This window comes from Seriola dumerili, unplaced genomic scaffold (genome assembly GCF_002260705.1).
Source record: "Seriola dumerili isolate Sdu_G_001 unplaced genomic scaffold, Sdu_1.0 BDQW01000433.1, whole genome shotgun sequence".
Lineage (NCBI taxonomy): Eukaryota > Metazoa > Chordata > Actinopteri > Carangiformes > Carangidae > Seriola > Seriola dumerili.
The window spans coordinates 193,213-206,436 of record NW_019174688.1 but is presented as its reverse complement, the minus strand read 5'-3'; the positions used below and the strand labels follow the sequence as shown (position 1 = coordinate 206,436).

Below are 13,224 nucleotides of genomic sequence, written 5' to 3'. Positions count from 1 at the left end.
AGCAAACAAATTGTTGCAAAATCATTCCACTGGTAAGTTGCAATAACACCATGTAATTTTTAGTTTTCTGTAGTTTTAGAATCCACATGTTCTTGAATTCATGTTTAGGATGAATTTGCACCACCTTCTATATATTGAGCTATATTTACCCTTATTTCATTCCTCACGTATCAGCAGAAACAAGATGAAAATTGTTGCTCCTATTTTCTCTTTTTGACAACTAACATGTTTTTTGTGTGCTTTTTCATGAAGACATATCCTGTGAGTACTTCAAGCTAATGTTCAGATAAATGATAATCATCAAAACCTTTGTGGTGTGTTTACAGGAACCAATTTTATCTGCAAGTTTCAAGAGCTGCAAGTTGAGTGATCCTGTGCATACCTATTTTATGCATTATGAATATACTGTATATGAGTTATTCAGAAATGTAATGATATTTTCAATATAAATCACAACAAACAGTAGATTTTTCAATTCAGAATCCCATTGGTGATCTTTATTGAGTTAATCTTTTTTTTTTTTTTTTTTTTGGGCTTTTTGTGCCTTTAATGGACAGGACAGTAGAGAGACAGGAAGTGGGGAGACGACACGCAGGAAAGGGCCGTCTGAGGTGGGAGTCGAACCGGGGGCCAGCTGCAGCGAGGACTGTAGCCTCTACATATGGGGCGCCTGTGTAACGCAATGTGCTACGTGACACCCCCCTATTGATTTAATCTTTAGAAATCACAGACATTTATCACCCCACAAAGGGTGGTAGTGGAGAGATAAATGATGTTTGTAGGAGTCAGATTTAGTTGCTTGGATTTGTTAATGTTGTAGCAAGAATTTAAGTACAAATAAGCCTGTGATCTAATGTTTATTGGATGTGCATTCTGGCTAAGAAAATAACTTTAAGACAGTAAATTTGTGTTGGGATCTGAGGTATAGACACTGTCGGCAGTGTTCAGTCGACCTCCTCAATAGTTGGGCCAGAGGAGGAGCCACCTCCGGCTCCACCAGGGAAACCACCAGGCATTCCTCCTGGCATCCCTCCAGGCGCCCCTTCTGGCATACCACCCTGGTATAGCTTTGAGATGATGGGGTTGCACACTTTCTCTAGTTCCTTCTGCTGGTGATCGTACTCATCCTTCTCTGCCATCTGGGTAACAGAAGCAACAAGACTTCATTGCGACAGAGGACTTTGTTGGCTATTGTAAAAAAACAATATTAAAGGGAAGTTGATAATTGTTTCACAATGTTAAGACAAAATTAAACTCTGCTTTCACAATGCCAAAGAAGAATCTCTGTCTGTTTTCTGTCACGACTTATGGTTGAATGGATTTTTACCTGGTTCTTGTCCAGCCAGGCAATGACCTCATTGCACTTGTCTACAATGGCCTTTTTGTCCTCAGGGTTGATCTTGTCTTGGAGCTTCTCATCCTCCACAGTGCTCTTCATGTTGAAGGCCAGAGACTCGAGGGAGTTCTTGGCTGTAACCTTGTCTTTCTGGGCCTCATCCTCAGCCTTGAACTGCTCTGCCTCCTGCACCATACGCTCAATATCCTCCTTGCTCAGCCGCCCTAATGGAGGATGAAATTCAAAGCTCTGTATCTCCAGTACAAGATTTCACTATTTTCTCTCAGCTTTTGTGCTACATTCACTTTTTCAGTGCTCCTGATTTAAGAAGTATTTAATATGGTCGTCTACCTTTATCATTGGTGATGGTGATCTTGTTCTCCTTTCCGGTGCTTTTGTCCACAGCAGACACATTGAGGATGCCATTGGCATCAATGTCAAAGGTCACCTCAATCTGAGGGACCCCGCGGGGAGCTGGTGGAATACCAGTCAGCTCAAACTTGCCCAGGATATTATTGTCCTTGGTCATGGCTCTCTCACCTTCATAAACCTGAAAACAATTACTCAAATCAAATTCTGATGCATCAGTAAACACTTTAAAGATTAATTGTTATTGTAACTGTCATTTCTTCTTTACTTCAAGATTGCTGTACCTGAATGAGCACACCAGGTTGGTTGTCTGAATAGGTGGTAAAGGTTTGGGTTTGCTTGGTGGGGATGGTGGTGTTCCTTTTGATAAGGACAGTCATTACTCCTCCAGCGGTCTCGATTCCCAGGGACAGGGGCGTTACATCCAGCAGGAGCAGGTCCTGTACATTCTCAGACTTATCACCAGCCAAGATGGCAGCCTGCACAGCTGTGAAGAGTTTCGAAATGGTGAAACTGATGCCATGATGACTATGACTACTAAAATGAAAAAATAACTAGCAAATTTAAAAATTATAAATATAAATCCAAATGTGGTTGAGATATTCACCTGCACCATAGGCCACAGCCTCATCAGGGTTGATGCTCTTATTGAGATCACGGCCATTGAAGAAGTCCTGCAGTAGCTTTTGAATTTTGGGGATACGAGTGGAGCCACCGACCAGGACAATGTCATGGATCTGGCTCTTGTCCATCTTGGCATCCCTCAGGGCCTTCTCCACAGGCTCCAGGGTTCCACGGAACAGGTCTGCATTTAGCTCCTCAAAACGAGCCCTGGTGATGGAAGTGTAGAAATCTGTTCCTTCATAGAGTGAATCGATCTCAATGCTGGCCTGGGTGCTGCTGGAGAGGGTGCGCTTAGCACGCTCGCATGCTGTGCGCAGACGTCGTACAGCTCGCTTGTTGTTGTTGATTTCCTTTTTGAACTTGCGCTTGAACTCACCAATGAAGTGGTTTACCATGCGGTTGTCAAAGTCCTCACCGCCCAAGTGAGTGTCACCGGCTGTGGACTTGACCTCAAAGATGCCATCCTCAATTGTCAGGATTGACACATCAAAAGTACCACCTCCAAGGTCAAAGATAAGAACATTACGTTCACCGCCAACCTAAAGCAAATGATAAGAATAAGTAATAGGAACATAAAACAGGTTCAGATTTGCATTTAACACGTTAGTTACCTTTTTGTCCAGGCCATAAGCAATGGCTGCAGCAGTGGGCTCATTGATGATGCGCAGCACATTAAGCCCAGCAATGACTCCAGCATCTTTGGTGGCCTGACGCTGAGAGTCATTGAAGTAAGCAGGAACTGTTATAACCGCATTGGTTACAGACTGTAAAGAAAGTAAGACCTTGTGTCAATAAATAGCACTTGTGTGCTTACACTATTATACTTTTTAACTTCACTCATCATGATGCAAACATTGAAAACTGTGGTTAGAGGTCGCAATACACGTCTAGAGACTTTTTCTCAGAATGTCTTTTGAGGCATAAGAAAGTGCCTGCTCTGATTTTGAGATATTATATTTTAGATAAGGTTTTCTGTTAAGTGCAAACTTTCAAATATAAGGTAGTGTTTCCTGATTGTTGCATCATGCCATCTCCACCCTTTTATCTGCATATAACCAAGTGACCATAGGTCAACCATAGTATTATACGTTTGTTATCAACTACCTTGCCAAGATAAGCTTCAGAGATCTCCTTCATCTTGATGAGGACCATTGAGGAAATCTCCTCAGCGTAGAAGGTCTTGATCTCACCCTTGTACTCAACCTCCACCTTAGGTTTGGTAGAGTCATTCACAACCTTGAAGGGCCAGTGCTTCATGTCTGATTGCACCACAGGGTCGTCAAACTTACGACCAATCAGACGCTTAGCATCTGAAGTAGGTTTAAGAGAAAAATCAAGACACTGAAAGTCGCATGTTAAGTACACAGTGTATATACAGTAAATAACAAGTATTGACTTTTCTTCTTCAGAAGGATTAGTCGTCAACACAGAGAGGAGAAAAATAAACTCTGATCACTTTTTTGAGCCTATTCTCTTGTGGATGTAGCAATACTCACCAAATACAGTGTTGGTTGGGTTCATGGCCACCTGGTTCTTGGCAGCATCTCCAATCAGTCTCTCATTATCTGTGAAGGCCACATAGCTGGGCGTGGTCCTGTTTCCTTGGTCATTAGCTATGATCTCCACTTTGCCATGTTGGAAGATGCCCACACAGGAGTATGTGGTGCCCAGATCAATGCCTACTGCTGGTCCTTTAGACATCTTTGATAAACAAAAGAAACAAGTCAATAATTGTAGCCCTTTTGGTTTTGGACAGAAATCCCAGATTAGTGCATGTATTCATCATTGCTGAATAAAGATCAATATTCTTTCTGATGTGTATAATTGTAATTGTTTTGTACTTGGAATTTGTCTTTAGCCGGCTATGTCGTGGTGTGACATCAGTGGTTTAGGGCAGTGGTTCCCAACCTATGGGCTGGGGCCGTGAATGTATTGCAAGTGGGCCGACAAATCACAACAATACAATTTTGGTGAAAATATGTAATTATAGAAAATGATTAAATTAAACTATGAATTATATTTTTTAATGTTTTAAAATAAAATTTTTTTTAAAAACATAAAAATGTTGAAAAACTACTTTCATAGTTGATTTTTTCTCATATTAAGGCCTATCACTGTGATATGCCATTGATAGGAACTTTATGTTGTCGCTGGCAGGACCATGAATGTTCAATTGTTAGCGTTAAAATAAAAAGTGCTCTCAGAAGGCATATTTGGCCTCTGTATTATTACAAGGTTAGACGTGGGCCGCCAACATTTTTGAGATTTTCAAGTTGGGCATGAGGTGGAAATGGCTGGGAACCACTGGCGTAGTGGTTTAAACTACCTCCCAACACTCGTGACCCAGCGACGGGACTATATCACACTTCTCTTTATCTCCCTGTCCACTTCTCTCTGCTCCCTCAGCAACATAACGCTACAGTGTCTCAGTCAGGCTGGTGGAAATGTGATTTGCTGAACCGGCAGTATAGTGATCTGTGTGTATTTTCCGACAGCTGGTTCCAAATAGCTTGCACTTACTATAAAAAGTATCAGCCCTATCTACATGGCAATGAATGGAGGGTGGCTACAACTTCAGGGATCATTTATCAGTGATTAATGGGCTTAAAACTTATCTGGATCCTTTTAAAACAAAGGGCTTCATAACCAAAAATACCCACAGAAATCTACAGCTTTGAGTTGCAGTAACAGACAGACAGTATTTGATTAGTGAGGATCTCAACAAAAGCCTCTTGTTGCCTCACTTGTTAATGCTGTGCTCTGATAAAACCAGCAGCATGCGGCAGGAAATAGAATCATTTATGAAAGCAGAGACAAACACACACCAAATCAATTTGAATATTTTTAGAGGATCTCTCTTTCTTCTGTTTGTCTAATGGGTGGAAGTAGAAATTTTGTCCATTTAATGTCCCAGAACTGCTGCAACTAGACAAGGTTATTGAATTACAACCAGTTATCTAGTTGTGTAACACAGAGCAGAATATGCTGACATGCTGTAATACTGTTGCTTTACTGTCTTTTCCAAACCCACTTCTGAAACTTGCCATGTGCTGTGGTAAAAAAAAAAAAAAACACGGAACATGGATATGACAAAGTGATACATACATGGAGGGGGTTTATATTAGATTCTGTCATAGCTGTGCTGTATAGTTTATGCAGTTCACTAATTTCTTCTAGTTGTGGTGATCTGGAAGAAGAAAGATCACATCTGTGACAGTGTGAAATGGAAATGAAGAAATAAACAGTCAATTGTCCTTGCTAAACAGTCACTGAACTGTGTGGTTGTTTTCAGTGGGGATTCTGATTCTGCTTATCATGCCATTGTTTGACAGAAAACCATGCAGGCCTCACTTACATGGTGAGAACTTTTAACATGTGGCAGTTAAGCTTTTAAAGCAGCAAGCAAGACAGACTAGGAAGCCAGGCTGAATGCAATGCTTCTTATAGAAGGGGGTTACCTTGCGCTGTCAGATGTTCAAGACTTGAGAGATTACTGAGTTAAAGTGGTGCTTTGTTTTCGCACACAACACCGACGTCTGAGCTCCTTTCCCAGCACTCCTTTCCCTCTCCTGGCAGGCAGACTAAGAGGACGAGTGTCTCTGCTCCCCAGTGTATATAGAGCACTGCGCAGGGAGAGCCCAACTGGGTGTCAGGTGACTCCACCAAGGAAAGTTCTGGGCCCATGTTTCTCCACATTGACTAGATTTTCCTGAAAGAAAGCTTGTTGTTATTGCCTCTGTGGCCGTCTGCTAGTTGAGCAAAACAACAGCAAAAAAGTAAAATTAAAAATGCCAAATGATGCAGCGTTGATTTGACATCTAAACCAAACATGTTTGCATTATTATGTGAGCTTATCTGTAAAAAAAAAAAAAGGTTCCTAAATATGGATAATGTTCACATGCTCTATTGCCCATTTAACAGTACACCGTGTTACAGTGAACTTTTTTGGTTTTGTATGTTTTTGAGATGGTGTTTTTCTGAGGAAACTTCATTCTTTTGCATTTTTACTTTTCATCTACAATGTCTTGCTTTTTTATTCAAATTTGCCTTTCAGCTGCAGGTGACCAACCAGTGAAAATGAGCATCTGTCATTAAAAGTTCAAACAAAACTTTAAGTTATTAGGGTGAATGCTGACCTCCTGTATTATGTAAGGTATACAAGAAAACTGAACAAGAACATTACCAACACCACATAAAAAATAATTTCCTGTAGTTTTGTTGAGGTATGATTTTTAGGTTATTTATATTATGTGTGTGTTTCATTTTCTATCTAAGAGAGCTGAGCATTAAGTTGTCCTTCCTCTTACAGCACTTTCAAAAGCAGAGTTCAAAAGCTGGATGTCTATTCCTGTTACAGAGGACTCATGGGCCATCAGGCATTAAATATAACTGCAGTTTCTCACAGACGCCACCTGTTGCGACACACCAGACCTAGCCATGCATGTACTCACACACACCTGTAGTTGTTTTCTTCTAGGAGTTGAATATTGCATAACCCGGAAGAACAAATTGCACAAAGCTGTGATTCTGAGGTAATAAGATCTTAAGCCTAAGCTTTTCAAATTCATGGCAGTTCAGGAGAGCAACCAAAACGACTGACAGAATGTGTTGATCAGCTCTCACACAATAAATACTGTACATTTACAATAAACAAGAACAAATCAGATTTAAGGTAAGCAGCCTTCAGAACAACAGTGTGTTTCCCTCTGAAATAAAAACTAAGACAAAGAATATGTGCCATCAAAACTCCAAATAGGGATTATATGTCCCTTGTTACATATTACAGTTTCATAAAAGTCCTTAACATCAGGTATTTAAATAGTAGCTATCACTTTAAAACAAATAAACTACGGAGTTGATAAAGAAAGTCCTCTTCTTTGCTTTTGTGTGCTCTGCAGCGTCCAGTCATATAGTCCCACGCACAGCGTTTGCAGTAGTTGTAGAAATGGTGCTCCGCTTTCTTCAGCGTGCTATTCAGGTCCAGTTTTCCCTGAAGGCTGCACGAAAAGGCAAAACACGTTGACACAGATTCGACAAACGCACTATCGCTTTTTTTTTGTGATTTTCGAGTCTTAGCAAACAGACAAACCTGCTAGTAAACTGGATGAGCTGCACATCATCTTGACACAGCAGCAGAGACTCTCTGTTCTCCAACAGGATGGCTGCACAGATGAAGAGCTCAAAGGTGAAGTCAGTATTGACGGCTTGCAGCGCTGACTCTGAATTGTCCTCTAAAAACATCACAAAGCAAAGACATTCGCTACGTTAATGTCAGACATTTAAAAGGGAACTATCCCTCATTCTGCCAGGTCAAGTTCTGGGTTTCACCTGTGCTGTGTTTTCGTGCCAGCCTTTCCTGATACCTGGCTCGGTCTACTTGCTGGGAGATCAGCTCCAGGTGGTCACAGCTCAGGATCTCAAACAAACGTAGTGCGTCACTGTGTTCAAACTCCCTCTGGAAACCCAGCAGCAGCCACCTCAAAGAAGGGGCAACAAGTGCATGAACGTAAAGAAAAATGTGCATGTCCATATTCAGATACAGAGAATATAAATAGAGAGTGTTATCAGAGATCTACCTGTGGCAGAAGGTGAAGCTCTCCATGCTGTCTGTGACCAAGTGAGCGTAGAGATTTGGGTCCAGTTCCTTCAGCAGGGCTGCCTCCAACTCTAAAAGACATTAAATACAACTCTTTCATATGCTTTTACTTAACAAACCTATGGACTGTAATTTATATATGCTATTTTATTTATTTGTTCTTTTTTTGTCTGAATGCTTCATCTAGCACCAAAACTCTTCTGTATGCAAAAATAAAGATTTATAATTATGTATCAGATTTCAGATTTCTGAATAAACTATTCAGTCGAATACACAGCATTAAAAAAACAAAAGGATATATGCACAGACTTAAATTATTATTTTGGATATAAGTTTTCAATGTCTTTGTTTTACCACTAAAGGACTGTCATACAACTTAATTATTACTATAAAGACACTACTGCTACAACACACACACACACACACACACACACACACACACACACACACACACACACACTTCTAATACAACACCACATACATCAGTATAACTGCTTCAAATATCATATGTACCTTTGCCTAACTGATAGATATTAGATTTATGCACTTGTCTTCTCTGTCATCCTACGTGTATGCTTGCCTTTTTTTTTTGTTTTTTTTTTTTTGGCTTGTCATACTATTTCACCATTATGCCATATGTTAACTACCTACACCTACTCTAAACTTTGTCACCTCGTATGCTCGTCATTTTCTTTGTTGTTTGTTGACACACTATTCCACCAATATATATATAAAAAAATAAACATAACATTTATTATACACAAAGTTGTATTCCTTTTTGGTAACCTCACCTATTTTTCTGTGCAGACCATCGGCCCTGAAGTCCTTGGAGAATTTCTCCATGTAGCAGGAGAAACTCCAGAAAGTGTCGACCTCAGAGTCAAGAACCTCCAGGAAACGGCTGCACAGGTCGTTCATTCCCTGGGCATAACTGACCTCTGGATTAACAATCAAGAAAAGTGGTGCACAAACAAACAGGTAGTGACTCTAACGGCGCAACAAACATGCCTGTCTGATCATGTCAGTGTCAATAAACCTGAGATTGGTTCTTTGTTGATGTTTACCTGGATGAAAAGCAGCATATGTGATTAGGATATCTCTCAACACCAACAGGTTACCTGAACCTTCGCCCCTGCAGACAGACAAGTGAGCAGCATAATTTCAACACTACAGACACATATTTGATGTGCACTATATAGATATGACAGCTTCGTTGCTCAAAATCAGCCCCTATAAGTATGAAAATAATCCACAGAGAATACATGTATTGATGTTAGTTGCTCCCTTTTATTTACAGCGCAGGAAACAATGAAATTATACTTTCTTTTTACATTAGGAAAATAATTTGAATTCATTTCAACACTAAATTACTATAATTAGTTAAATGGTTTCTATTCTTTAATATACTTCCAGTACGTAGTTATTAGTGGTACAAATTTTGTTAACTCAAACTTTAGCTCACCATTATTTATTTTTACTTAACATTTCTATTTCAGTATTGCACCAACAGGTGTGTATTTAGGAGGGGCAGCTGGTTCTGGAGCCCTGAGGGGCAGGTGACAACATACTGTATCTTGGTAACTCCAAATCAAGTTTGGTCTGTTTTTTTCCTGTGATTATGTGAATTCAGAACACACAATATCAATTCATATTTTTCAAAGTGACCCCCAGCTTACTAGACTTAATTCATCTTGTAATAAAAGAACAAAAATCTTCCTGTTAACAGGTAGGTAATACTGATATCCTGTAAACAGCTGGCTAGTCATTCAAAACATCAAACAGAAATGAACTTCAATAGAAGATTTAAATAATTTAAAAGTTGTAAGGCGCCTTTTTGTGTCAGGTTAGCAGAAAGTGAATGATTCCTTTCAGCTGCTTAAAACTAGCTTCATGTTCAAAGGTCAGCAATCAAATTCAATATGTCTGTTGACACAACAAGAAACACAACAATGGCTCACAGTCACTCACTGGTAATAGCTCAGGTCTCTGTTAGTTCTCGGTGCATCCTTGTCAATGATTCGTACGGCTTCACGGAGCTCCTCCTGATCAAATGTGACCCGCTCAAATAAAATCTGATGACAGGGAAGAAATGTAGAGACAAACATATTTGACCACTAGTGATCGTGATCTTAGTGTTAACAGCTTTTGTGGAGTCCAAACATTTGACCATATTTCATATTTAACTGTATCCTTTCCTTGCACTAGAAATGGGAATAGTGGTGTATGAACCGTAATATGGTGTAAATAGTTTCTTTAAAGTGTGGTTCTGTTAAAGTTACATGGTTACATGTGGAGTGTCACTATCTGAAAGACCAAAGTGCTTAAAACGTCAGCTAGTGTAAAGAGATCAACTGATACCATATGTAAATAAATGACAAAAACTTTGTAACACATTTAGATCCTGTTGTGTAATTTACCTAAACACACACTCCTCCCTCTTTAAACAGTTAATCTCTTCTACCAAACAAAGACAATGAAAATGCACTTTATGGAGCTACAGAAATCTAAATAACAGAACAAAACAAAGCAGAAGTGTAGTGAATAGAAAAAAAACCAAACATTTGAGTATATAGATTAGACTTATACTAACAGATTTAACTGATCTAACCTGTGCCTGAAGCTCCAAGAAAGCCAGTCTGTCCCTGACCTCCTCAGACTGGTCCTGGGTCTGCTGCTGGGCCTGTGCCTGTCTCTGGTCAAAGTACCTGACAGCTGCCACCAACTCAGCTGGAATGGAGACGGACTCATATGTTCATAGACATTTGGGCAGTGACGCACTTGGGAGACACACAGTATAACTTCCTTCTGTGTGACAGAGTTTGTGTGTGTTTGTGTTTACCATCAGTGCCATTGAGGTGCATGCGCACAGCTGAGGGAAGGAACTGCTGCCACTTTCTCTTCATGACCCGGTACCGTATGACCAGCTGCTCCTGCAGCAGAGAGCGCTCTAAAGCCGTGGAGCTGCACGGGTACATCCCAAACAGGAAACGCCACACCAGGCCACGCTCAGAGGGAGACACGCCACCTTGGCAGGCATTGAAAATCTTTTGATTATTTATGGTTGATTTATATAAGTGATTCTGCAGTGTCCTCTTGAGCCAAGACTTTAGACATGTATTTGAGCAATTATCATTCAGTCAAAACAAACCCTGAATGGATGACATGGAGGATGTGAACATAGCTGAGGAAAGAGAGAATCTGTAGGAAACAATCCCTGATCCAAATTTTGGTCAACTTTACCCTGCTTTCAGAAGAATTTGATTTGAGATGTCTTGAGACATAATGTTTTGCTAGGCGGGTCCTTTAATCTGTGGTTGCCGTGTTTGTAGGGCTGGAATGTGCATAAAGGTCAGAAGGCCACAGAGAAAGAGGGCGAGTTTTCACATTCCTGCTCGTAGATGATAGACTCCTTGTGATGTTTTACTCCAGTGAGGGCACTTCTGTATAGATATTATTGTCTTGTGCCTGAGTGCTGCTGAAACCTTGAGGATGTCCAGCAAGAAATTTAAGAAATAGCCAATTAGCATAACAAGATATTTCCAGAACCAATTGAGTGACAGTCTAAAGATGTGTTTCGACACACATTTATGCACTGGAGCCACTAATCCAGAGGTATCGTCATTTCTTAGTTTCGCACACTTCACTGAATATTTGTCTGACTGTTGAATCTCATGTGATTTTATTTGGCTCCTCAGGAATATCACCAACTCTATTGATGGTATCTGTTGTTTTATCTCAGGAGTCATGCTGGCGTTCTGTGCTCGAGGGGGTCTGATCTGATGCACAATGAAATGTTAGATTTTAGAGAATGGTTTGGCTGTGGCTCTGCTAATGTCCTGAAGCAAAGCATCACTTGACTTACTCTTGGTCTGCAGGCATAGTTACAATTCATTGATGCATCTGGACACGTGAGTGACCGAGTTCAATAATTTACTGCACAGCAAAATAGTGCTTAAGTGGGGCACTGTTATATTTTTTTAGACACTAAAACCACATATTTTAATGAACAGGATTTTATGAAAAGTTAGAAATTTATTGAGTGAGACAAATTTTTATAAATGCAGAATAAGATCAATATTTGTAATCCTATCAACCTTTTTTGTCTCATTCAGAATAATATTAGGCCTCAATAAAAAAGTGATTAGTGTGATAAACCATGGGCTATATATCATTATAAATCCTACTGTTGAATAGGCTGTGCTCCATACTGCAATAATACAGTATAATCTTTCAAACATGAATTTCACTGGATTAGCAAAGATTTTATGCATTATAGGATTATGTAAGATTCCTGCTTGACCTGCTGTGTCCTCAGAATAATTTGTTTCTACTGTATTAAGTTAAAGGTGAAAGTGAGCCTCTAACAAATGCCTCGTGTAAAACACTTCTTGCATATATTAGGCTCAATTGCCAGCAATCATTTAAGGTGCAGGTGCAATAAATGCGATGATCAATATCTGCATTTTCACAGTGCGGGATAATTCATATAGATGGCTGAATATAGGCCTATGTGTATGTAATTGAATCCTTTATGCATGTCCATGGATAGATAAATAGATAGATCTACCGTTTTTGAATATATGCATCCTCAGTCTTGACTCGTCGACCCTGCCCTCAGCATCCATGATCCCAGGTAAGGTGAGGCGTGCGCCGGACAGAACAGGAGAGCTGACCGCCGCTACCCTCCTCTGGGAGCGGACATCTGGTCGGTGACTGTCCGATGAGCTCGTCTCTTCTCCCGCTGCCTGCCGTGGGCTCCCATTGTTCAGGTTGTCCATGTGTGTCTGACAGCGTTAACGCCACGCACAGGTAAAGGAGAGCTGCATCCACAGAGACTCAACAGGCAACAAACTGTCATCGTCCCGTGGCGCCACCGCTCCTTAAACAACGCGTCTTTTCCCGACCCCCATCTCCCAAACCAGCCAGGACTGATTCCTTCCAACAGCTTCGAGTCCGTCAAGATAACAAAACTTGTTGAGTCGGTTTTAGAAGACCAGTTGCAGCTTTGTTGATTCTCATTCAGCCATCTGGGAGTCATATGACTGTACCTTGAGATCCGAGTTTGGCCCACATTCCAGGTGGAGTCCGGAGTTCAGTGCCAAAGTTCACTCTGGATTTGAGAGCGTCTCTGACTCCACCCAGCGGTGTAACAGTTTCTCACAGCAGCAGCTGATATCCCATCAAGCGCCCCACGGGTCAGACTGAGTACCCAAACAAATCCACAGGACCGCATTTTTCATCACTTATACGTGGATATTTAACTTGACAGTAAAAATAAATACAAATCTCACTTATGGTG

The 13,224-nt window shown here is 40.6% G+C and overlaps 2 protein-coding genes across 3 annotated transcripts; both read right to left on the bottom strand.

Annotated features, from left to right (window-relative positions):
• Positions 1–604: 604 nt before the first annotated feature.
• Positions 605–5,924, bottom strand: LOC111234021 (heat shock cognate 71 kDa protein-like). Of its 2 annotated transcripts, XM_022761913.1 has the most exons (10): positions 5,788–5,924; positions 5,435–5,516; positions 3,826–4,030; positions 3,434–3,639; positions 2,941–3,093; positions 2,313–2,868; positions 1,990–2,192; positions 1,688–1,886; positions 1,328–1,560; positions 605–1,139 (listed from the first exon to the last, which is right to left on the bottom strand). In XM_022761913.1, the coding sequence occupies exons 2-10, from the start codon at positions 5,462–5,464 to the stop codon at positions 945–947; spliced, it is 1,980 nt and encodes a 659-aa protein (XP_022617634.1). In that variant the 5' UTR covers positions 5,465–5,516; positions 5,788–5,924; the 3' UTR covers positions 605–944. The 2 variants fall into 2 exon arrangements, with proteins under 2 accessions (XP_022617634.1, XP_022617635.1); XM_022761914.1 differs by lacking the exon at positions 5,435–5,516.
• A 486-nt stretch (positions 5,925–6,410) lies between these two features.
• On the bottom strand, positions 6,411–12,987 carry LOC111234020 (TBC1 domain family member 15-like). Its single transcript, XM_022761912.1, has 10 exons — positions 12,493–12,987; positions 10,765–10,950; positions 10,534–10,652; positions 9,894–9,997; positions 8,990–9,057; positions 8,717–8,863; positions 7,906–7,996; positions 7,658–7,806; positions 7,419–7,560; positions 6,411–7,326 (listed from the first exon to the last, which is right to left on the bottom strand). Exons 1-10 carry the CDS (start codon positions 12,701–12,703, stop codon positions 7,158–7,160), a joined length of 1,386 nt encoding a protein of 461 aa, XP_022617633.1. The 5' UTR covers positions 12,704–12,987; the 3' UTR covers positions 6,411–7,157.
• Between the last annotated feature and the right edge of the window lie 237 nt (positions 12,988–13,224).

Excerpts from the sequence above, each read along its gene's own strand:
- LOC111234021 (XM_022761913.1), bottom strand. The coding sequence starts at position 5,464 with ATGACAGAATCTAATATAAACCCCCTCCAT. Across the intron at positions 3,640-3,825 it reads CCCAACCAACACTGTATTTG|ATGCTAAGCGTCTGATTGGT; the intron begins GTGAGTATTGCT and ends AACCTACTTCAG. Across the intron at positions 1,561-1,687 it reads CACCATCACCAATGATAAAG|GGCGGCTGAGCAAGGAGGAT; the intron begins GTAGACGACCAT and ends ATCCTCCATTAG.
- LOC111234020 (XM_022761912.1), bottom strand. The coding sequence starts at position 12,703 with ATGGACAACCTGAACAATGGGAGCCCACGGCAGGCAGCGGGAGAAGAG. Across the intron at positions 10,951-12,492 it reads GATGCATATATTCAAAAACG|GTGGCGTGTCTCCCTCTGAG; the intron begins GTAGATCTATCT and ends ATGCCTGCCAAG. Across the intron at positions 9,058-9,893 it reads AGAGACCTGAGCTATTACCA|GGGCGAAGGTTCAGGTAACC; the intron begins GTGAGTGACTGT and ends GTCTGTCTGCAG.